Source organism: Xenopus tropicalis, chromosome 8 (assembly GCF_000004195.4).
Source record: "Xenopus tropicalis strain Nigerian chromosome 8, UCB_Xtro_10.0, whole genome shotgun sequence".
NCBI classification, from domain to species: Eukaryota; Metazoa; Chordata; class Amphibia; order Anura; family Pipidae; genus Xenopus; species Xenopus tropicalis.
In genome coordinates this window covers 66,719,879-66,744,589 of record NC_030684.2, presented here as the reverse complement: position 1 = coordinate 66,744,589, position 24,711 = coordinate 66,719,879, and the positions used below count along the sequence as shown (strand labels likewise).

Genomic DNA, 24,711 nt, shown 5'->3' with positions numbered 1-24,711 from the left:
GACTGGTAGCTTATGGGATCACATAGAACATGCTCCAGTATTTTTGGACAGGGTTTTGAATTTGACAGAAATTTATTTCTGTTGCTTTGTGCATGGGATGGATTTACTTTCTTCAAAATCCTCCCAAACCATGGGGTATGCCCAGAAGTCATAATATCTTTAGAGTTACGACACACAGAGCTACTTAGTTACACCAACTTGTCACGATTTATAAATGCCAGAAAATATCCTGCCATAGACGATACAGAGAATTGCCTCTGCTAAAACACATGTAGAGGCAGTTATCAGTAAATGACCGGCATTGTCTATTTTAGTAGCCATGACAGGTAGCTCCTACTAGTAGCTCCGTATATCTTAACCCCTAAAGGACATGTAAACCCCACACACAAAAATTTAATGAGTGACCAGCCTCTTTGAAATCTTTCAATACTTACCACACTGGTTGTCCAGAGGTTAATAGTAAGGCTGCAACATCCCCTTTATCACTTAGATTTCCTTCTCCTCCTGTAACCCACTCGGCCCCCCCCTCAGGAATTTGCTTTGGCTGTTGGCTTGTGGGCATGCTCAGTTGTTCTAAGCTCAGATTAGTAAACACGCCCTCCAGTCTAGCAGCCAGTAAAGAGATGGCACTGCTGGTTCCCATAGAAACTCAGCTTTAGATGTCTGCTTCAGTTTTTTTTCTCCTAACCTCTCCTTAGCTCAGCTCAAACTTTTATTAAGAACTTTTATTAAAAACAGTTCTGCCTGTGTGAGCCTGTATTCTTGATGAAATGTATGCTGAATAAGGGTCTGTGTGTGTATGCTGCTTGCAGATTTAAATGTATCTGATTATGTATCAGAGGAAAAATGGCCACCGGCTGAAAGCTGCTATTTGCTTTAGGAACATGTGATGGTGCTGGCAAGCGGAGGGGATATATGCATTACAAATGATGCCATTTGGGTGGGGGAGACGTGCCCAACTGATATACATTGTAGGCAAATGTAGGCTTTACATGTCCTTTAAACAAGTTCTGTTTTTTTATTAGACAATATTTAAGATGCTTAATTGGTAAAATCCAATGCCATGAGTTCTCAATATAGGTAAAATTAAAGGATGAATGAGCAATTATTTATCTCTGGTTTTCCATAGATAGTTTTAAAAAAAACTAAGATGCCATTTTCTTGGCTGTTTTATTGTCTTGATTTGCTTAGATAGTTTTGTCAAGCACAGATTAAGGATCTGTTGTAAAGAATGCTTGGGACCTTGGGTTTTATAGTTAAGGGATTGATTCATATTTGGATCACCATTTAATTTGGATTACCAAGAAACAAATATTAATAACTTAAAGTGTGGAGTTTTAGTCTGTCCCTGAAATAACCAGCCATTTTACATATGTTGACTAACATATCAGCCTAAACTATTCAGCATCCCCATTACTTGTGTCTCTTGGGAAGCTGTAGCAGGGCATAAAAATTTTCTAGCTCTTAATTTCATCAAACATGCTACAAGTACATCTAAAATCTGACCCAGACAAAGTTAAGAATTCTACCACAAATGAATCTATTCATTAAAATAAACATATTTATTATTATTATAATAACAGAAATATTAAAATTAAAAAAAAAACTAAAAACATAAAGGTGCTACATTTAAAAACAGAAAACCTTCTGTAATATCCTTTAGTTAGAATAAGAAGTTTGGCCACCAAAATATTTATTTACCTAAAAAATACAAATAAGGAAGAATGTATGAACATGTATGTACTGTATGCATTCTTTCCTGTTTCCTCGTTTATACTCTGCTGCCCATACCTGGCATCCAAAATGAAAGCCAACATGTCACCCAAACATTCTGCGACTAATGACTGTGACAGCACAAAAAATGTGAATACATGCCAGAAATGCTGAAGGCACTTCATTATATCTCCTGAGATTCTAGTGCTTTATTAAAAAATAAACAAAAATTGTGCATATTTCAAACACAAACAATATATTACAATGCAACAGCCAATCAATTCATATGAGATTTTAAAGGTTCGGCGTCTTCTCTCAATTTTCTCTTTCTCTCAATATTCTTTTGGAGAAGTGTGTTTTCTTCTTTGAGAGCCTGGAAAGACAAATACATGAATAAAAAGGAGTCTGATGCCAAAATATTGTGCATATTTGTATGGAAGCCTTTACACTCACATGCGTTTGGCTTATTCCTTGGAGCCATTTCATATTGGTTAAATAAGTTTCAGTAAATTACTTTTCCTCTAGGGCAAGACCTACTTCTAGGTGGGATTTAATAAATGGCACATATGGCATTTGCTCTGGAACAACTATTATCACATTTTACTGGAAATTTGGCAAACATTATTATTTTGACTGGATTTAGAGATTTAGGGCACATTTACTAATCCACGAACGTCCGAAAAGCGTCCGAATGCGTTTTTTTCGTAATGATCGGTATTTCGCGATTTCGTAAATTGTTGCGACTTTTTCGTAGCGTAACGACTTGCGCGAATTGTTGCAACTTTTCCGTAGCCGTCGCGCCAAGTACGAAAGTTTCGGATTCATTCAAGCTTCAGTATCGTGACTTTCCTTGGGCCAGGTTGGAGCTGCAGAGTGCCATTGAGTCCTATGGGAGGCTTCCAAAATCAAAAGTCGGAAATGTTTGCCCGCCGTTTACGAGCACTCAATACGAAAAAGTCACGACAATATACAAGCAAATCATAACGGCTACGAAAAAGTCGCGACAATTCGCGCAAGTCGTAACGCTACGAAAAATTCGCGACAATTTACAAAAAAGTCGTAACGGCGACAAAAAAATTACAAAAAATACGAAAAAGTCGCAAAATGTTTGTTTCCAATCTGAATTTTTCCCATTCGGATTCGGATTCGTGGATTAATAAATGTGCCCCTTAGAGTTGTTTTTGAAAGGGTTACACAACACAGCGACACTGTGGTGCAGCCCATACTTGTGTGGGAATAGGCACGGCATGATACCGCTCAAAGAATCCAGCTGAAGTTTCTGGATACCCATGCAGTCTTAAAGGGGAAGGAAAGGCAAAGTCACTTGGGGGTGCCAAAATGTTAGGCACCCCCAAGTGACTTTAACCGCTTACCTTGTACCCCGGGCTGGTGCCCCTGTTAGGAGAAAATAGCACCAGCCCGGGGCACCTGGAGCGCAGCGCTTCCTCCTTCCGCCTTCCACTTCCTAAACTGCCGGTGGCCGGGCATGCACAGTAGAGCGAAAAAGCCGACTTAAATGTTTAAGTTCGGCTTTTCACTCTACTGCGCATGCGCGCGCAGCGAGGCCGGAAGGAGGAAGTGCCGGCAGCTACCCCGGGCTGGTGCAGTTTTCTCCTGACAGCGGCACCAGCCCGGGGTAAAAGGTAGGCGGTTAAAGTCACTTGGGGGTGCCTAACATTTTGGCACCCCCAAGTGACTTTACCTTTCTTTTTCCTTTAATATATGGAATACTTGCATAATCCCTAGGTTGGATGTAGCACTTTCACAAATTGGGCTTTTCCTATTTAAACTATAAAATGAAAGTAAAACTAAATCACTTACCTTTTTGCCAGATATCACCATTGCAATACATCCTAGGATTGTTCCAGCAATCATTGCATAGCAGATCTTAATTCTGACTTTATTTCTGGAAGCAGACAGGGTCTCATATCTGAAAAAGGAGAGATAAAGCAAATTTTACTGTAACAACTAACAACATTGCATCATGATTTTCCCATTGAGTTAAAACTGAAAAAAGTTCAAATTCCTTTAGTGCTTTAGCATAGCACCTTATTATCATTCTCACAAGTTCAAGCAATTTATTGCCCTGTTTGTCTAGACACAAAATTGTACGCCAAATGTTTTATCTTAACACAGACCTTCCGAAAGACTAATTTGCACTGGAATCTAAGCTACATAAGTATATACAGGTAAGGTGGTGCACATAATGTAAACAAATTACTAGTAATTTGTGGAGATGGGCATTAATTTATGGAACCTTATTAGTGACACTTTCACATATTACAACTAAAAAAAAATACATTTGTTGGTTCAAGGAAAAAAATTTAAATGGTAGAGTAAATTATTTGCTATGTAAACAGTGTAATTTAGAAATAAAAAGTACACCATAAAAATCATGACAGTATCGCTTTAATGCATTTGGAGCAAGAGAGAAATTTTGTGAGCATAAAAAAAAGTCTTGTACGTAAAAATAGATGCACTCATAAAAAAACCTTGAGAAAAAATGGCCATTGACTTTAATGCATTCGGAATGAAAAAAGCAAGTTGCCCGCATATAAAACGTTGCACAAATTTATGCCTATTGGCTAATGCTTTTTGCTAATTTTTTGTTATTTCACAAATTTTTCTGCAGTTCTGCTAATTTTACTGCGAAGTGAAAAGGAACAGATTCATCATCACTAAGCTCTGTGTCTCCTAGTCACTCCGCTACTTTTCATTGCCCTAAATATTATAAGTGTCTTTACTGAAGCGCAGACTCAAGTGGGATGTGTTTTCATTGACCCCCCTCAAGGGGCTCAACCCCTCGAAACAAAAATAAAAACGTGTAAACTCTCTTTAAACATGAATTGCAATCTAAATGGCACCAAATGGGAGTGTCACTTCATCCTTTCCACCACTGCTCACCTAGCAGTTGATACATTCTCTACATAATGGGAAACGTATTTACTTACGAGATAAATTCTGGGATATCCTCCGCCTTTTTATAACGCCCAGACCAGACAAGTATCTTTTTGTCAAAGTCTGTTGGTCTTCTTTCATGTTTGAATAGATGTTTACCTTTAACAGCAACAGAGAAACAGCTAATGTCAGCCTTTTGTAGGAAACTTCATATATTTGTACGCTCAGTCACCTCTTTCATTATTATATTTTACAATGCATATTAAACAGCTCCCTGTGTTAATAGCTGGGTGATCTATCAACAGAATAAAGAATTACAATGTTTAATCCTGTCTAAATGTATGTCAGTATGATGATGGTTATTTAAAATGTAAAATTATTTTTTATTTATACAGAGACAGCCTGTTATTAGAGCTGGTAGCAGTTGGGGGCACCATTTTGGAAGCACAGTGCACTCTAGGAAAGAAGACAGTAATAGTCACATACAAGAGCATTAGAAGCACATACTGTATCTAAGATCTACCCTCAACGATTATGTTCCTTTAAAAAGAATATATAGTGATAGGGTAGTACAGATAGGGTAGTATATATGCAAGGAATATCAATATCATTTATTATTAATTAACTATTGTGGCTTTAAAGATGCAAACATTTTTTCAATCATGCTCATGATCACATTTTTTTTTTTTTTTGCTTTTCTTTTTTTTCCATAAAATGAAAAGCTCCCACCTAAAACCCACCAACCTTTTTTTTTAGAAATAAAGATATGTGATTGGTAAAAAAAAGATGCACATGGGTTATTAAGAGAAATCTCCCTGTTTTGAATTCAAATTAGGCAACCCTACTGGTTAGTTAGTTATAAACCAGCCCTCCAGTAGTGTTTTTAGACTGCATGGGGCCCCCTGCTAAAAACTTTCAGAGGGCCTAGGGGAGCAATGCAAAATTTGCCTCTCCCATTCCGCACCTGCGTGCCCCCCATGTCCAAACTCCCCACCCACCCGTCACATCCCAACTCTCCGCTTCTTCCTCATATCCTCATCCACGTCCGCTAGCTTTTAGTTGGAGAGCAGTGGCAAATGGTGGGAAGGGGGGTTTGCTAAAGCTATAGAGGTAACAGACCCCACGGTCTGGGCCCCCCTGTCCCCCCCATGACTGCAGGGTCTGCCTCTTCTATAGCTACACCACTGCAGCCCCCACATTTTCTTATTAAACTGGCGGTCTCCACTTATTGCTATTTAGCAGCTCCATTCCTGCCCATTTAAAAGGGGACCCTGTTGCTGTACATGTCTGTAGATGATGTAAATTATAAATGCAATACATGCATAGAAGGTGTAATTCATTTATGCACACATAGGGACATATTTATACAGCTGTGTAATAAAAAGATATACGTGTAGATACAACATGCATTTTCCCATAGTTTCCATGCTTTCCTATGTAAAATCCCTTGCATTTATAAAGCTGTGTAATGAATTTTGACATACATGTAACCAGCTGTAAAAAAACATATTAATAAGAGTATGAAGAAGCACAAAATGTTTAAATCTAAACAAGGAAATTACATTGAGGACAAACCTTACTTACACAAAGGGTGTGTTTTAAATAAAACAAAATGTCGCTGTTTACAAAATAAGCATTCCCTTTACAACTACAAAAGACTGTATAATGTATGAGACTTCCCCCACATCTGCACTTTCTGACACAAGGGCACGTACTGTATTTCTGAATTTAGATCTGCAACTGTTTTACGGAAAACATTCTTATAAGTTGCTAATAAGTTGTTATATTTTTCTAATTTCTCAAGTGGCAATCTATTGTTTTCATCAATGTTACAATGAAATTTGATTCTAAAGGAGCTGATTTTCATACAGTGTATCGGTTAAATAATAGAAAGACAACAATATATTTCTTCAGGCAAGTTCACCTTTGAGGTATCTTTTAGTATTATATAGTTAGCATGTTGTAAAATGCCCTATTCCTAGCAACTTTTCAACTGGTCCTCTTTTCAAATGTGGCTTACTGACCCTGGCAGCCAAATATCTATTGCTCTGAAAGGCTACATATGGTTATTGTTACTTTTATTAAGTATTATTCTATTTAGGCCCTTTACTTTCCATCTTCCCATTTCTCATTTAAACTACTGGTTTCTAATGTAAACTAGAGGACCCTAGCAACCAGGTAGCTAAATAATTGAAAAAAAAATACAAAATAAACACCAACTGCAAATAGTTTTAGAATATTACTCTCTACTTCATCTAAAAGAAAATCTTTTGGCATGATGTGAAGAGGGTGATATTCTGAGGCAATATGTAATTGGTCTTCATTTTTTATTATTTGTAGTTTTTGAATTATTTAGCTTTTTGTTCAGCAGACGAATTTGAGCAGCTACCTGGTTGCTAGTGTCCAAAGTACCCTAGCAACCAGGCAGTGGTTTGAATAAGATACTAAATAGGAGAATTCCTGAATAGAAAGATAAGTATTAAAAATATGACAATACCAATAAAATTGTAGCCACACAGAGCAACAGTTTAGGGGCTGCTGGGGTCAGTGACCCCCATTTGGAAGCCTGAAAGATTGAAAAGAAGGCAAACTATACAAAAACTATAAAAAATAAATTATGAAGACCAATTGAAAAGTTCCTGAGTTCTGCCCATTTTATACTATACGCAAATTCAAGTTAACTCGAAGGTAAACTATTCATTTAACTTAAATGTAAATTATTCTTATAATAGCATTTAAGCAAAATTATCTTTATTAGATCTAACTACTTTAAGGAAATACTTTTTTTTTTATTGCATAAAAACTGTAGCTTGACTGAACTGCATAAAAATATGTTGTATTATTTGAATGTACTCACCGGAGTTTGTCTGTGGTTTAGTTTCTTTGGTTGCTATATCCTTGACAGCCTGGCAATATGACCTTCCCTGCAGTGCTGTCCTTGTGCTGCTGCCAGCACTGAGCAGGCCTCTTGCTAGAGATTTATATCTGATTAAACTAAAGGCAGACATTGTGTGCCCAACACACCTTCTCAGTCTGTGTGTGTTCAGCGATTGCTTGCTCTTCCCTATTGTCTCCTAAAGCTCTGCTTGCTGCAAGCACTCCTACTTAAAGCTTCTGATGGCTGTGACACAGGAGAGGGCTTTGCACGTCACACAGCAGGAAACAGACACACGCTAATGGCAGGGAACAGAGAATTTACTTAGTCATGGTGACTACTGGCAGGGAAAGGAGGGGCTGAATAAGAACACAGTTACACTTGCACACACTGTACTGGCTTAGACTGCACGTACACACACTGTGCCTTCTGCTAATAAAAATGGAAGAAAGTTTGGTGATTTTAACGGAACTACCACATACTGTTTATGCCCTATACCAAAACTGGACATCTTATTTACAAACACCATGTGGTGTGCAAAGTGCAAAATTCAGACACAAATCACAATGGTTTTTCCCTCTACTGTAAGTGCCATCTTAAGTACTGTCCACTAGTGATGGGTGAAATAATTTGTCAGGCTTGGATTTCCCGCAAGTTTCTGCGTTTCACCATTGGCAAATTGTTTTGCGAAACATTCAACAAAATTCACCACACAACCAAAAATTGTTGCCCACAAAAAATTGTCACGCGCGTAAAAAAAAAAACAACGGGCACGACAATTTTTTTAACTCGCAATATTTTCGCCATTCATTATTTGCTCATTACTACTGTCCACTGCACCTTGCATGCTATGTGCCAACACAGCTGCATATTAGCCCCATTTTGCAAAAATGTGTCATACGGGCATGCCTTTTTCATACTGGGGATAGTGTTATTTATGCTAATACCAATGATGGTATTTACACATGGAGCTTGCAGTTGTAAACTATGGATAATTTACTATTGCCCCTTAGTGGCTGTGTCACTTGCCTCTGGAGAAATGGCAGTGCATAGCTTCTTGGGTCAGATTATAAAACACAAACACAAAGTGCAGACAACAGTATTGCTGGGCACCAAGCAACCATTTACTTACTTCTGCAATTGACAGGCAGTAAGCACAGAGTTCTCCTTAGCTCGCTTGTTTTATAATGTAAAATGATGTGTGAGTTAGGTGGGCATCAAAGGGGATTCCGACAGCCCACATACCTCGTTAGAGGAACTTTATAGACTGATATAATATATGTATATACCTTTATATCTATACAGAATTCCAGTAAGTGTTTGTGATGCATTAAGTTATGCAACTCTATTGCAAAGATTGAGTGAAACACTTGTGAAATGCATTCAGTCAGAAGGCAGACTTGTTTTGCACACCTTTTGCCCAGTGACTTTTTTTATGCTGCAAATTTTTCAGGGCACAATATGTTGGATTGTATTGGAATTTTTCACCGAGAAACCTGGCAAAAATTTCAGTCATTACTGGCAAAGAGTTGCACATTTGGACACAGTGTGGAAATTGAATAAGGGCAAGGTGAAAAGAGCAAAACATGGCTATCTTTTTGTAATAACAAATGACCACGATTATTTCATATCTGTATATTTCTGCAGGGACCCATATGGTTAACAGCACCTATGACGTTAAGTTCATACACTTCCTTATTTAATTGTTGCTGGGTGGGTGCCCATGTTTCTATTTTGCTATTTAGCATATCCATATCATTGGCCCATAAGGCTTCAGGTAGTTTTTATTAAGAACATTTTAAAAAGTATTACAAAATAGTATGGTTCACTTGCTAAACCAGGTTAATGTTCCATTGAGCCTGGGATCAACAAGGCCCCAGTAAAGCTGTGCTGCCTTAGAGGGACACCCCCACATGTCTGCCGTATGGGATCCGGACCACATGAGCACAGAAACCCAAGGAGGTCAGCCTTAAACTTCCCTAGCTGTTTCTGCATGGAGACAAGGATGCTGATAATAATTTATAAAACAGATTTACTCTAAAACCTCCTTATCACATATTTTCAGGAAGGTATTGGCTCCACCCAGGCTGGGGCATATATAACAAAGGGCCCCTTTGTAGTGCAAGGCTGCTTTGGACACTTACCCATCTCTTAAAGCTGCTGCCTGTTGGCACGGAGCAGAGGTTTGGTAAAATGAGCAGGGGGTGCTGATTCTGTTGTATACAGTGATCTAGGTGGGAGGCAATACCTTCCTTAGAGTTATAACCATATTACTACATATTACTATGGCTATGGAATAAACAAAAATTAATAAGTGACCACTGGTACAGCAACTTTGTCATTTAATAACAGAAATTCAGAATATCAGCGAATCCATGCTTGGCAAAAAAATTGCTCATCACTAGTTCAGAACCCTGCACTCCTTGGAGTTCTCTCAGACAAAAAATAGAATTAATATTGTGTACTGTGTATTTGGTACAGAGCAGAGCTATGGTGTATGAAAAATAAATGTGATATAAATGTCCCAGATATCTGTAACCTCCCCAGGGTAGAGCAGCCTAAAGGAAGGCAGCTTTTATGTTTGTCCAAATGTGATTTTAATGATATTAAGTAAAAGACAATCACTGGTAATAATGACTCTGTTCTTTGCTTCCCACAAGAAAATAGACATAATGAAAGGAGCCAATGTTCAGCCTGAATTGCTGGTAATCCAATAAAATTAATGAAAGCTTTCTTTAGATTAGCAGTCAAAGGATCCTAAATAGAGTGGAGGAGGAGCCGCAGTGCTGCAACATGATGTCTGCTACTGAGATAGATTATGTTACGCTACTCTGAAAACCAAACAGGTTAATTTACCGCAGATTTCAAAGTTAATGTATTTAACCCCTATATCAGCTCCATTAACGCCTTCACTAACTATAACAGGAGGCATGGGTTACATTGGACTCTCTTGTATGTATGTATATCTTTATTTATAAAGCGCTACTTATGTACGCAGCGCTGTACAGTAGAATACATTAATACAAACAGGGTGTTAATAAGATAAATACAAAGTATAATAATAAATACAGATAAATACAGCAGCAATAAGTTAAGAGTCGAGGACACAAGAGGAAGGAGGTCCCTGCCCCGTAGAGCTTACAATCTATATGGTTCTGGGGTGGGCCCTAATGTCATTTGGGGGTGGCATAGGATGTGGGGAAACAGGCAGAACTGAAGGGGAAATGATGGTTTTGATTGGTAAATGGGGAAGAGGTGGGCCTGTGAGTATAACATCTAACCAGAGAAGATAATGAGCCTGTATAAATTGTTGTAAACCCACTGTATTTTCTTGCAATGTGTTGCTGCTGAAAGCTATTCTTGTGTTTTTGAACTGTTTATGGACAGATTTGCTCACATACTGAGCACTGGGGACGGGACACACAGAAAACTTCAGCGCATCCTGTCCCCAGTGCTCCATATGCGTGCTATAAGGATGCACATATGCAAAATCCTGAGGGGGGAGAGGCGAAGAATGGGGGCGGCCTTTGGGTGCCCAAAAATAAATCCGGCATTGTTTATTTAAGAAAACTGCATCTGTTTTTTCACCCGATGTTGCCTGAAATAAAAGACATTTTTTAAGAGACTTTTACTGTCCTGACAACAGAAACTGTCACAGGGGCACAGTATAAAAAAGGAACATTTACTTTTAAATTGGATTATTTTAGTCAGCACTTTCATTATGGCATTAGAAAGTGCAGCTAAACCATGTGAGGAAATCACCTTTCATAGATTATAGGTTAGAGAGGTGTTACTAAAGCATTACACTTGAATTATTTAGTGCCAACATATTCTGCAGTGTTTCTCAAATATTAAGGGGCTCATGTATGTTGCAGTTATGGCAATTTCCCCACTGTCAGTTTCATGTAAAACCACTTTGATTAAAAGTTCTTTCAGTCATTCCTGCCTTCTGGTCCATCTTCAGAGTTCAGTTGAATGAATAGATCACACACATCACTCACACACTGAGCAGTTTCATCCATTTTTGTCAAGAGAATCGCCCTGTTCCTGTTTGTTTGGGGGAAAATACTGCATTGTGCTCGAAATTGCAGTTGAGGAAGTACATGGTGCTTTTATCAAATGGTGTGTATAATCTACATTTCTTATGATACAAGACTTTGTTCAAAATTTCTCATCTAACTGTATGTTTTTTTGCCACCAAGCAAGCACAGTAGGTAAAAGTAATGTAATTTCTTTCACCATGTCTAGGTTGATCCTTGCACTTCCAATTACTGGTGAAAGAGACAATGTGCCTGCCCTGCTTGCATAAGGAATTGTGAACAAGTGTGTATATGTATGTATGCATGTATGTATAACTTTATTTATAAAGCACCACAAGGGTACGCAGTGCTGTACAGTCTTACAGAATACAAAATTACACACAGGGAGGACAAGTGATATAATAAATAAATAAATAAATATATATATATATATATATATATATATATATATATATATATATATATACACATATATATATTTATTGTAAGTGCCATGGGGTATGAGACACAGGAGGAAGGAGGTCCCTGCCCCGTAGAGCTTACAATCTAAGTGATATATTGATTTAAGGTTGGTAATTCCAGGGTTTGCCTGGGGTTGCATCAATAGCCACAACTGGCTAGCACCAAGTTGAATTATATACTAATACTGTTATCTATGCTGCATGCACTCCCACACTGCAAATGTTGCCTGCAGCTTTCACACAAATCACAAAAAAGCGCAGGGTAATTAGCTTACTCTTTGCTGCTTTGCATGCAATTGTGTCTGCCAAAATGATGCTGGAATTCTGGACTGTGTTGTCTTAAAATAAATGATGATTTTTATTCATAAACTGCACCATAGACTGCGTTCAAAAATAAGCATAACATAAGCATAAGCACAAGTAAGAACATACAGTACTGCAAAGGTTATTTTAAAAAGATTGTTGGCGCAGTCATTCCTCAGATACATCTAAACCTGTTTCACCACTTTATTACCCAGAAGATTATGCTTCCACTAAAGCAACTGGCTTGTGGTATAAAATGACTGGAAACACTCCCTTGTGTAAAAAACAAGATTTAACACAGGTTCATGCATGTTTCTACCAGGTGCTCTGGTATCTAGATATGTAAGGGGATAGTTACCCACTCCAGATGTTAAAGGATGGTGTTACTTTGCCTGTTAAAGACAACCTAGTGCTATTCACCATTTCTAAAAGTGCTACCCTGCATCCCCCCACACCTGGTTCTGACCTGCGTTGTTCAATGACAAAGGTTTAAATAGCATGTTGTTAAGTTTTGGATTATGCAAAAGAGACTATTCTGGTTAGTAATGAGTAAGAGTGCATGTCAGACTGAATGTGGCAATAGTATATGACCTTTTTATATTGCATGGTGCCATACTACAGATGGTTGCAGGTTCCAATAAAACAATTGTTAGGATGACAATATGTTAAGGCAAGATGAAAGAGTATTTTATATTATGCCCTTTATAACATTGTAAAAGAACATATGACATAAGATATAGAAACACATATATGATAGCAATTGTCTATGGCACACAGGTGGCAAGCATACTCACACTCAGAAATGTCAAAGTTCATATATTAGATTCAAAAATGGATTATGTCAGTCTAGGGTGGAAGTAATGTAGACGTACTGTAATTAGTTCCGAGCTTGGGATAGCCCCTGTTGATTGGCTCATTTTGTATAATGAATGGAAAGAAGGAAATGAAAACAGATATTTCAGGATTGTTTAATATGCATGGACTACGGACCTTTTATCAATCTGCTATCTGAACTGCAACACAAGGTTGGATATCATAAATGTAAAAGTATCTACAGTATGTGCACAGATTCAATGTCTATTTATTTATTTATATGTTGTTTTTATATAACGCCAACACATTTTTGCAGTGTTTTACAGTTTCTATATCTCAGAGATATCTACATCATTTATATCAGTCCCTGCCCCAGTGAAGCTGACAAGACATTCACACACACACAAGGGTCAATTTAATCAAGAGCCTGTATGTTTTTGGTGCAGAGCTGAGACAGCGCATAACAGTGCCCAAGAAAAGCTTTCTTTACACACATGCCCCCCGCAACTCCCCCTTCAGTCTTCCTGTCCTTCCACAATCCCTTCCAGTCCCCCCACCCAGCATGCTTGCTGCTAGCCACATTGCCTTTGGCCAAAGTGCTTCTTTCTGATACCAGATGAGCTGTCAATATAGCTCTTGCTCCCAATTCCTGTGCTGGTATTGAATAGTGCGCTCCTGCAATGTGGAGCATGCTGCTGTGCACAGTTAATAAAAACCAAGGATGGGAGGGGTAAGCAAATAGAGAGGCATTGTTGACTGCACCTCCTATGTTCAAGGACCCTTGGTAGCAGTCTTCTCTGCCTGCCCTTTAGTTTAGGCCCTGTTTTGGGCTGTGGGTAGTGATGGGCGAAATGTTTTGCCAGGCATGGATTAGCGGCAAATTTCCACGTTTCACCATTGGCAGATTGTTTTGCGAAACGTATGAAAATATTTGCCACGGAAGAGAATTGTTACGGCGTCAAACCAATAGTTGTGCGTCAAAAGGATAGCCATGGGCATCAAAAGAATAGTTGCGGGCATCAAAAGAATAGTTGTGTGGCAATAGAATAGTCGTGGGCGTCAAGAGAATTGTTGCGGGCGACAATTTTTTTTTGACGTGCGACATTTTCACCGATTCGTGAATTTTTTGCCGTTTCGCAAATCTTTTGAAAGATTCGCAAATTTTTCGGTCAACCGAAACAGGACAGGTTCACTCATCACTAGCTGTGGGAGTAAACTTATACACAGGAGCACATACAAACTCCTTGCAGATGATGGCCAGGCCAGAATCAGTCTCAAGACTCCAAGGCGGAAGAACTACTCTTTGAGATACCATGTTGCCCACATGTGTATATTAATTGAACAGTGATCCCCAACCAGTGGCTCGGGGGCAATGTGTTGCTCGCAAACCCCTTGGATGTTGCTCTCAGTACCCCCAAACCAGGTAGTTATTTTTGAATTCCTGACTTGGTGGCAAGTTTTGGTTGAATAAAAACACGATATACTACCAAATAAAGCCTCCTGTAAGCCGATAGTGTGCATAGAGGCTACCTAATAGCCAATCTTAGCCCTTATTTGGCACCTCCATGAACTTTTATGATGCTTGTGTTGCTCTCCAAGGTTTTTTTACATTTGACTGTGGCTCTCGAGTAAGAAAGGTTGGGGACCCCTTGGTTTAGAGTATCATCTGGCCAATGTGTAAAAGACAAAAGTCTCCTGAATAAGAACACACAGGCAGGCACAAACATGTACATGCACATAGGTACCTATTGCTTCACAATATCATTACCAGAGGCAAGCTTCATTACTCATTACTTCTACAGAGTTTGGGAGGATTTTAAAGAATGTAAATCCATCCCATCCACAAAGCAACAGAAATACATTCTTTAGAAAAAAAAAGTCAATCATAACCCTTAATTGCTAATGTCCTCAAATATTGGAGTCATATAAGTCTATTTGATCTCAATAGCTACCAGTCTGGGCCCAGTTTGTGAAAGCCATAGGTTAGCCTTGTTCACCATGTTTTTACTTTTTATTCAGCATTTTTACCAGTATTCCAGAGTAACTATGGGTGTTGCTAATTACTGTACACTTTAACTTGTGCGCAGTACCTCAGTACAGAAACAAATTAGCACCTGTTTTTGTCAACTGGACACAAGATTTCACAGTGAAACTTTAAGCATTGCCATAGCACACAGCGTCGATAACAGCAGTAACACTCAAACCATTTGATACAGTACTGCACAAAAACCTAATGATAAAATTGAGGAATATTGGCCTGGAACATAATATTTGTACTTGGATAGAGAACTGACTGATGGATAGATTACAAAAAGTGGTGGTAAATGGTACAGTTTAATTGGGCCAGTGTTGTTAGTGGAGTACTGCAGGGGTCAGTCCTTGGTCCTTTGCTTTTTAACTTGTTTATTAATGACCTTGAGGTGGGCATAGAGAGTACTGTTTCTATTTTTGCAGATGATACTAAATTGTGCAAAACAAGTTCCGTGCAGGATGCTGTCACTTTGCAGAGAGATTTGATAAAATTGGAAAACTGGGCAGCAAACTGGAAAATGAGGATCAATGTTGAAAAATGCAGTTATGCACTTTGGTAGAAATAATGTAAATTACACACTAAAGTGTAATGTCCTGGGGGGATCCTTAATTGAGAAGGATCTGTGGCAGTGTCAGGCTGTGGCTACTAAAGCAAATAAAGTACTCTCTTATATATATAAAAGGGCATTGACTCAAGGGATGAGAACATATTTTTGCCTCTTTATAGGTCCCTGGTAAGGCCTCACCTTGAGTATGCAGTGAAATTTTAGGCTCCAGTCCTTAAGAAGGATATTAATGAGCTGGAGAGAGTGCAGAAATGTGTAATTAAACTGGTAATGGGGAGATTTAAACTTTAAGGTAAGACTGTTGAGGTTGGGGTTGTTTCCTCCGGAAAAATGGTGCTTGCGAGGGGACATGATAACTCTGCACGGTGAGGGCAGTGAGGTCGTGATGACAGATTCTGTTAATGCCTTTAAGAATCAGGATTGATGTCAGAACTGCAGCAGTGATGTTTGTAGAAAGAGACCCTCAAGCGCCTCACACTAGCATTGGGCACACCTGAAATGGAGACGGGGAGCCAATAAAGTGGAGAGAAACCAGAGAGACTAAATTAGGTTTGAGGAAGCTTGTAGTCAGATGGATCCAGGTCAGGACAGGCAGCAGTGGTTCAGCACAGTAAACAGGCAGAGTCAGAATCAGGCCGCAGACAAGCAGGAACGAGAAACAGGCTGGGTCAAAAATGGAGAATTCAGTTAGAAAAAAGCGTAAGGAAGTTGAGAGAACTCAAAGACAACCAAGTGCAGAAGAAATAGGAAAGCGTCCTTAAATAGTGGCAAAAATGTCATCAACAGTGGCATGTTGCATCAGAATGGACACACGTAGTGCATCAAAATAGTTGTTGATATGAAGACATGCGTGGAAGTAACATAGTGCATGTTGCTATGTGCTTGCGGGCAGGTAGGTACTGAAGCTTACAATTGATTTTGGTATAAACTGTACAGTTTATGTATGTGAGTGTATATATAGGTCGGTAAGGGCCTATGTGTGCCTTAACTAACTTAACTAAGTAACTAATTAACGTAAGGCAGGTGATATTTTAATGAAAGTTGCAGCATACAGTCTGTATATACTGTTTCTATTGGTTATAAGTTGGTTATAAGTATATGTTTTATAATCTGTTTACACAAATTTACCAATGTATTTGCTGATTCTTATATCCAGATACTGCTGTATTTATTGTATAATCCCTCCTCTGTAATGTACAAAGTTGAACAGCAGAGGGCACTAGTCATTCAAATATCCATGCTAGTGGGAGTGCTACTGATCTCACCTCATGCCTGTAGTGTAGACTCTTGTAACATCTGTACCCACATATAGTCAAAGAATGCCAGCATTTCAATGAATTGTACCAGTGTTTTCTCTGGGTATTTGCTAGGATTTGTGTAGAGAATAAGCACGACCTGCAAATCTTTGTTTTATTCTGTTACCGTTATATGGTGTCGGATCAACAGAACGCATCCGACAAGTTGGATGTAGTCGCATGAGTCAAAATATAATAGGACTGATAGAGAAATCTGATGATGGCTTTCGACGCAACATGCTTTTCAGATGTGAATGCTGCGTCTGCATCCAACAAGATAAAAATGATGGTGTAGGAAAGAGCATTTCTTAGGGCCGTGACACACAGGGAGATTAGTCACGTTGCGACAAATCTCCGTTGTTGAAGGAGACCAATCTCCCCGCAATGCCATCCCACCAGCTAGAATGTAAATTGCCGGTGGGATGGCATACGCGGCGCTGTGATTTGCCGAAGTTGCCTTGAGAGGAAAGTTCGGCGACTTTGGCAAATCGCAGCGCTGCATATGCCATCCCACCGATGATTAATCTCCCTGTGTGTCATGGCCCTTATTGAAATACACTGACATTGTCAGATGAAGATGCATGAACAAAAGAAAAGATCCAACTTTATAAAAACCATCATTACATTATAATTGTGGAGATCAGATTTTGTAGGATCCTACAATAAGGTTACCGTCCATCTCCAAGCGTCGGGAATTGACCCCATTTAGAGCTGATGCCCCATACCAATTTGTCCCTGTAGGGAGCCCTCCATCTGGCAAATGAGGCCCTATAAATCCCCAGGATTGTTGGGCTTTCAGGCAGCCAGCTTAGAAGGTAATTGCAAGAAGCACTTCAGTACACAAATTGGCCAATCGGGGAGCCACAAGTAGCACATTCAATGCGCTGTATAACCAGAAGTACTTCCCTCATTGGCCAATTTGTATACTGAAGGATTCTGTGCAGAAGGATCTCTTTTTACTCATCACTTCTTCCCACTCTCTCTCCCTTAACCCAATCTCCCTTGCGCCCCCTCCTGCACAGAGCTGGTTTTAGCTACAGATGGAGGGCAGGAATGCATCTGACAGCAGCAATTAACAGTCACCAAGCAGGCCAACAGAAGCATGCGCTTCTCCTCATATATTTAATTGAGCTGACATGAGAGGCTGATGTGATGTTTTACAGGCATCATAGTGATAACCAGGTCAGGCCCTGACTGGTTTTCCCACCACAGTCTCTCTTTATGGCCTTCAAATTTGTCCACCCTGCATTTTAGATCTCAACACCAATTTTCCCTGACTTCAGGACCCATGTGCCCTGGACTCCAAACCCAAGGACTAATGATAAGTGAATCTGTCCTGCTTCGCTTCGCCGTAAAATTAACTGGCCCCCTGCATTGCTCACACCTTAGATTCAGGCTGTAAACCCCTGTATTGTTTAAACATGTAATCCCCTGTACTGTTCACACCTTTTAATCCCTGTATTGTTAACCCCCTGCATTGTTCACACCTCAGGCTCAGACTGGAAGCCCCCCACATTGTTCTCCTGTTCACACCTCAGACAGTCTGTAGGAGCAGTGCCAGCATTGTGTCTGTATGTACTCCCTATCCTATGCTGCCTGTGTGTATGGCACACACAGGCAGCATAGGACAGGCAGAGTATGGCACACACAGGCAGCATAGGGCAGGCAGAGTATGGCACACACAGGCAGCATAGGGCAGGCAGAGTATGGCACACACAGGCAGCATAGGGCAGGCAGAGTATGGCACACACATGCAGCATAGGGCAGGCAGAGTATGGCACACAGGCAGTATAGGAGAGGCAGATTATGACACACACAGGCAGCATAGGCAGGCCCTGATTTGTGGAGAGGCCACAAAGGCCCAGGCCTAGGGTGGCAGAAGTTTAGCGGCGGCATGCCGCCCTGCCGCAACTACATTTTAAAATTTTGCTCCCATATGGAGCAATGGGGACCTCTCCCCATTTAAATGTATGCGCATGCGCACTCGCTGCCACGCAGGGGGTGTGTGGTTCATGCATGCGCACAGGGGGAGGGGGGAGCGACCAACGGTGGTGGCCTCAGGGAGCCTGGATCACAAATCGGGCACTGAGCATAGGGCAGGGAGAGCATGGCACACACAGGCAGCATAGGGCAGGGAGAGCATGGCACACACTAGCAGCATAGGACAGGGAGAGTATGGCACGTACTGGCAGCATAGGGCAGGCAGAGTATAGCACACACAGGCAGCATAGGGTAGGAACAGTATGGCACACACTGACAGCATAGGACAGGCAGAGTATGGCACACACAGGCAGCATAGGGCAAGCAGAGTATAAAAAAACACAGGCAGCATAGGGCAGGCAGAGTACTGCCTGTGTGTGCCATACTCTGCCTGCCCTATGCTGCCAGTGGGAGGTGAAACTGGGAGGGATTTGTTCTGGGAGTTTGTTAGCATTTGGAAATATTCATTATATGGTACCTAAGGTGTGTAATTTTATGCTGGGGTTTGCTGTGCTATCAACAGGGGAAGAGAAGGCATATGGATTTAATGGTAATATGACATAATATAATTCTTAAATACGAATGAAGAGTGAAATCCCTGCAGTGAGAACCAACCACTTGGGTTTTTGCTGTGCTACCACCATTAGTTTTGGTATGGGCTTCCATTATTGGCCCTCTACCACGTAGGCCAGAAAAATTCCGTCCCTCAGTACAACAGAAGTTGGACAGTACTGCATTACAGTAATACCTATTCACACTACGTAAAGACAACCTAGAGCCTTTACTGATGACAATCCCGCTACTTAACAAATGGAAAAAACTCTGCTTGTCTTAGACAGACAGAATCCAGGTGGAAAAAATGTTTCCCTAAATACTTCTTCAGTGCATCCTAATAGCTATACCTAAGGTTTTCTTGATGAAACTGAAAACAATACTGTCAAGCTTCATATGGCTCAATAAAAACCCTAGAATCCCACATTTCCCTCTCCTTACCTGTGCAGAGTATGGCACACACAGGCAGCATAGTGCAGGCAGAGTATAAAAAAAGCACAGGCAGCATAGGGCAGGCAGAGTACTGCCTGTGTGCGCCATACTCTGCCCGCCCTATGCTGCCAGTGGGAGGTGAAACTGGGAGGGATTTGTTCTGGGAGTTTGTTAGAATTTGGAAATATTCATTATATGGTACCTAATGTGTGTAATTATATGCTGGGGGTTGCTGTGCTATCAACAGGGGAAGAGAAGGCATATGGATTTAATGGTATGTCTTAATATGACATAATATAATTCTTAAATACGAATGAAGAGTGATATCCCTGCAGTGAGCACCAACCATTTGGGTTTTTGCTGTGCTACCACCATTAGTGTTGGTATGGTCTTAAAAGCTCTTGTGATAATACAGGTGTGGTTTTAAAAAGGGGCATGGTCAAAAGGGGCTTCCATTATCAGCCTTCCAACACATAGGCCAGAAAAATTCCGTCCCTCAGTACAACAGAAGTTGGACAGTACTGCATTACAGTAATACCTATTCACACTACGTAAAGACAACCTAGAGCCTTTACTGATGACAATCCTGATACTTAACAAATGGAAAAATCTCTGCTTGTCTTAGACAGACAGAATCCAGGTGGAAAAAATGTTTCCCTAAATACTTCTTCAGTGCATCCTAATAGCTATACCTAAGGTTTTCTTGATGAAACTGAAAACAATACTGTCAAGCTTCATATGGCTCAATAAAAACCCTAGAATCCCACATTTCCCTCTCCTTACCTGACATTCCACTGATAAAAGCCATATGGGCATGTAAGACAAACTTACAAGCAAATATCATATCCCACCCAATCATCTCCACCACTCTAAGGGGCCCGTTTACTAACAGTTTATTATAATTTTCGCCAATTCATTTTTTTTTGCATTTCTTCTTCACATGCTCCAGGCTGCAAAAGCACTAATCCCCTAAAATGGATACATGCATCACTACCAACCAGCCAAAAGTGGATACTTCACAAGTAATGTTTTAGAAAGGTATACATTGCCAGCATTTATTTCACTAATCCCTACCTTTGCCTAGTCATTTTTCTAGTCTCTCCCTCATATTTTTAGAAATTATTAGCTTTTCTCTGAAACAATAAAAAGTGCATTGTATTTAAACATAAAGATATTATTAAATCCTTATTGGAAGCAAAACATTCCTACTGGGTTTATTTAATGTTTTAAGTATTCTGGATAGCAGGTCCTATAGCTGTATACTAGGCAAATTTAAGCAGGCCAAAATATTTGCGCTTAGAAAGAAAAAAACCCAATAGTTCTCTTTACATATCATTGGATTTAAGAGCTTACACTGTTTAACTCTTATGTCATTACTTTTGCTTATACTTCTCATTACTTTTGTTTTTGAGTTTTCCACAGGTCATCATCACCACCTATAGGTAGCCATATGCAGGCTAATAAAAGCTGCCAACCCAGTCCTGTGTGGTGCCAGATATCAGGCAGGCCCATGTATTGTGTCATCTGCCAGGCCACAATCAGGCCAAATCTCTATAACAGTGATGATTTAGGCCTTCAAAGTTGTGCAAAGGGGGTCTTTATATTGAATTTTGTTAGGAGTGTCAGCTCTGGGCAGCTGTTGATAAAAAAGCTTAGAGGCTTTTTATCGCAAATCATCAAGCAGAAAATGGGGTTCGTCTGTCATACAAGCTGATGCTACAGGGTTGGTTATTATATTCTGATTGCGGTTTCTGAGCTGCCATGTAATAAGAATATTAATTAATTACTTATCAGCATTATATAATGACTTCCATATTGTATATATCTAGTGATGAGTGAATCTGTTCCGTTTCGCTTCGCCCAAAAATTCGCGAATCTTTCAAAAGATCCGCGAAAAGGCGAAAAATTAGCGAAACGGCGAAAATGTTGTGCGAAAAAAAAAATTGTCATCCGCGGCTATTATTTTGTCGCCCGCTGCAATTGTTTCGTCGCCCGCGGCTATTATTTCGTCGTGCGGCTATTGTTTCGTCGCCCGCGGCTATTGTTTCGTCATCCGCGGCTATTATTTTGTCGCGCGGCCATTGTTTCGACGCCCGCGGCTATTATTCGGTGCGGGCCTATTGTTTTGCCGCCCGCGGCTATTATTTTGTTGCGCGGCTATTGTTTCGTCGCCCGCAGCTATTATTTCGTCGCGCGGCTATTCTTTTGACGCCCGCGATGTCTTTTTTGACACCGGCGACAATTTTTGGACGTGCGGCGAATTTTTCCGCGGCAAATTTTTTCATCCGTTTCGCGAAACAATCCGCCAATGGCAAAACACGGAAATTCGCCGCGAATCCATGCCTGGCGAAACATTTCGCCCATCACTATATATATCCTGTATATTGTAAGTTTATCTCTAAACTCAAGTAGATTTACAGGCTGCACTGCTAAAGGGCTGGTCTAGAATCTCAAGTATTTCTTTGTTAAGTTTTAATATGGGCCTTTAACAAGGAGCTATCTTCACAAAATACAGTGTTCAGTCTATGCAGTTATGCAATAAAGCAATTGAATATGTTTCTTTTTAATTTAAACTGAATTAATAAAAAATGGGCGAAGGCAGAAATTCAGTGTTAACAGGAACAACTGGGACTTGATTTGTGTCTTTTATTTTCACCGCAAAACATAGTCAGGTGGAGGCTTTCAAAGAGTATCATAAATATAATAAGAGCAAGTAAATTGTCTTTGAAGGCTTGTTTAATGAGCTTATTTTCCTTTTGACCTTTTGTGCAAGGCATATAAAATATTTAAGCAATTATATTAAGCAAGTAAGCAAAACCATATAATGATATAATAATTTTTAATATAAAATGGTACAAAGATTCCCAGAATTAAAGAACAAAATAGTCTCCCCAGCATAAACTGGTGAAATTGGTACTGCAATACTTTCTCTCAACTCACTGAAGGGGGCCAATGTGCATAAATTATTTCATTCTACAAGTGATTAAACATTCTCTTGTCAAATGCTGTTTGGGGCATTCTCAGCAGACACAAGCATTTCTGTAAATTCAATGAGCAGCCCTTATAATAGATTACAGCTTTTGCCAGACACACTACTTATAACTTTTTGGCACATTTTAATTTTGGTTGTTATTAGAATATAAATATCTTAATTGATGGCTAATGGAAATGTTTAGCTGTTTTTTGGATTACTCTGTTATCATGATTTTCCTCATGCAACAACATGCTCTATGTACCATTGCCAAAGCAATAAATTCCTTTTCTTGAACTATGGGTTGTCAATATTTTCTTAATTCTCTAAAACAATACTGTTATTAAAGGTAATTTACCATTGGTGGGAAGGGAAGCAAACTGCAAAAAAGATTGCCATGTTTGTTGTACTTTGTGAAACTATGTGACAAGCACCTGTGGGCACTGGTTTTGCTTTAGAGAAGTTAGGGATGTTACAACCAAACATTTCCTCACACCTGCTTATAAAATGAACTGATATAATAACTAAATATGTGATCAAGGTCCCATCTGTTCAGTATTTGGAAGCACTGTATTACTGTAGGCATCAATTAATTAATCCCTGGGCACAAGTGCAATATGTGTGCCCTTTATAGCCCATCTAGGAAGCACTTGCACCCAGGGGTGTAAAGAGCAGCACCAGAAGGATTCAGTGTAGTTGTTAAGGACAGGGCCTGATGCATACTGTGTCTCCCCCATCTGTACCTTGTGCATCATTTAGAGCTGGGATTCCTACATGCCTCCCCCACCCGCCTAAACTAAAAACTGACCGCCGCTCATTGTGCTGCTATTTGCACAATGACTCGGGTAGTGGGAAAAGTGCAAAAAAAAAATTACAGCCATTCCAGAACTGTTAGTGTTGACTAAAGTGACATTTATTAACTTGTCACTATTTTATGTTTGGTTGTTGGTTTAAACAGGGTATAGTACTTTACAAATGGTCAGTTTTTAGTTAACACTATTTAGGCTTGGTATTATTCCAGTACTGGCAGTTATTTATGCAGTGCTTTTTATGTTAAGAGTTTTTGTTGGTTGTCATTCTTTTGTGTCTTGGTTACAGCTCATTTTGGATGTTTTTTAATGTATTGATATATTAACTAGGGTTGGTTTGTTACTATAACTATTTTACTTTAATTATCATAATTTACTATGGATGGGTTTAGTCATTATTACAGTTTTGTGCATGGATGCTTAGGTCATTGCTATAAAATACACATAGTTTTTGGATATTGCAATATTATTTGGAAGACTATAAGTAGGGGCTTATTAACTGTCACTCTCTAAGGATGGTTTGTTATAATACTTTCTAAAGACTTTATACTTCGAATATTTTGAAATAGTTTACGTATACTTCTACTTAACTAGGGGTTAGTCCTAACATTTGCTCACATGCAGAAACAATGAAAAAAAATGATTTCAGGTCATGCCCCATGTTGGCTCTACAGCAGTGGTGGTTAGTAATGAGCCAATCTGTCCCATTTTGCCATAAAATTCACGGAATGACATTTGCAGAGAAATTATTTCGCCCATCACTATAAATGAGTATATCTTATCAAACAGAAACTGCACCTAAACCAGAACAAGGGGCCCAGCAGTTACAGAAAGACAGGTTCCTTAGTCATACAATAATGTAGGTTTCAAATGTTAACAAAAGAGGGTAGAGAAGGAGATCTCCATTCAGTTTAGGAGTAATTGACCCTAGCAACTGGACAGCATTTTTAGTTGCAGACTGGAAATTGGCAG

General features: G+C 39.6%; 1 protein-coding gene across 1 annotated transcript; it reads right to left on the bottom strand.

Moving 5' to 3' along the window:
• Positions 1-1,539: 1,539 nt before the first annotated feature.
• Positions 1,540-7,767, bottom strand: LOC101732341 (protein FAM162A). Its single transcript, XM_004916928.3, has 4 exons — positions 7,469-7,767; positions 4,665-4,770; positions 3,535-3,643; positions 1,540-2,086 (listed from the first exon to the last, which is right to left on the bottom strand). Exons 1-4 carry the CDS (start codon positions 7,617-7,619, stop codon positions 1,991-1,993), a joined length of 462 nt encoding a protein of 153 aa, XP_004916985.1. The 5' UTR covers positions 7,620-7,767; the 3' UTR covers positions 1,540-1,990.
• Between the last annotated feature and the right edge of the window lie 16,944 nt (positions 7,768-24,711).

Bases quoted from the DNA above. Each gene is read 5' to 3' on its own strand.
- LOC101732341 (XM_004916928.3), bottom strand. From the start codon at position 7,619: ATGTCTGCCTTTAGTTTAATCAGATATAAATCTCTAGCAAGAGGCCTG. The intron at 4,771-7,468 runs GTGAGTACATTC...TTGCTGTTAAAG, and splicing joins TAAACCACAGACAAACTCCG to GTAAACATCTATTCAAACAT. The intron at 3,644-4,664 runs GTAAGTAAATAC...CTCCTTTTTCAG, and splicing joins GATATCCCAGAATTTATCTC to ATATGAGACCCTGTCTGCTT.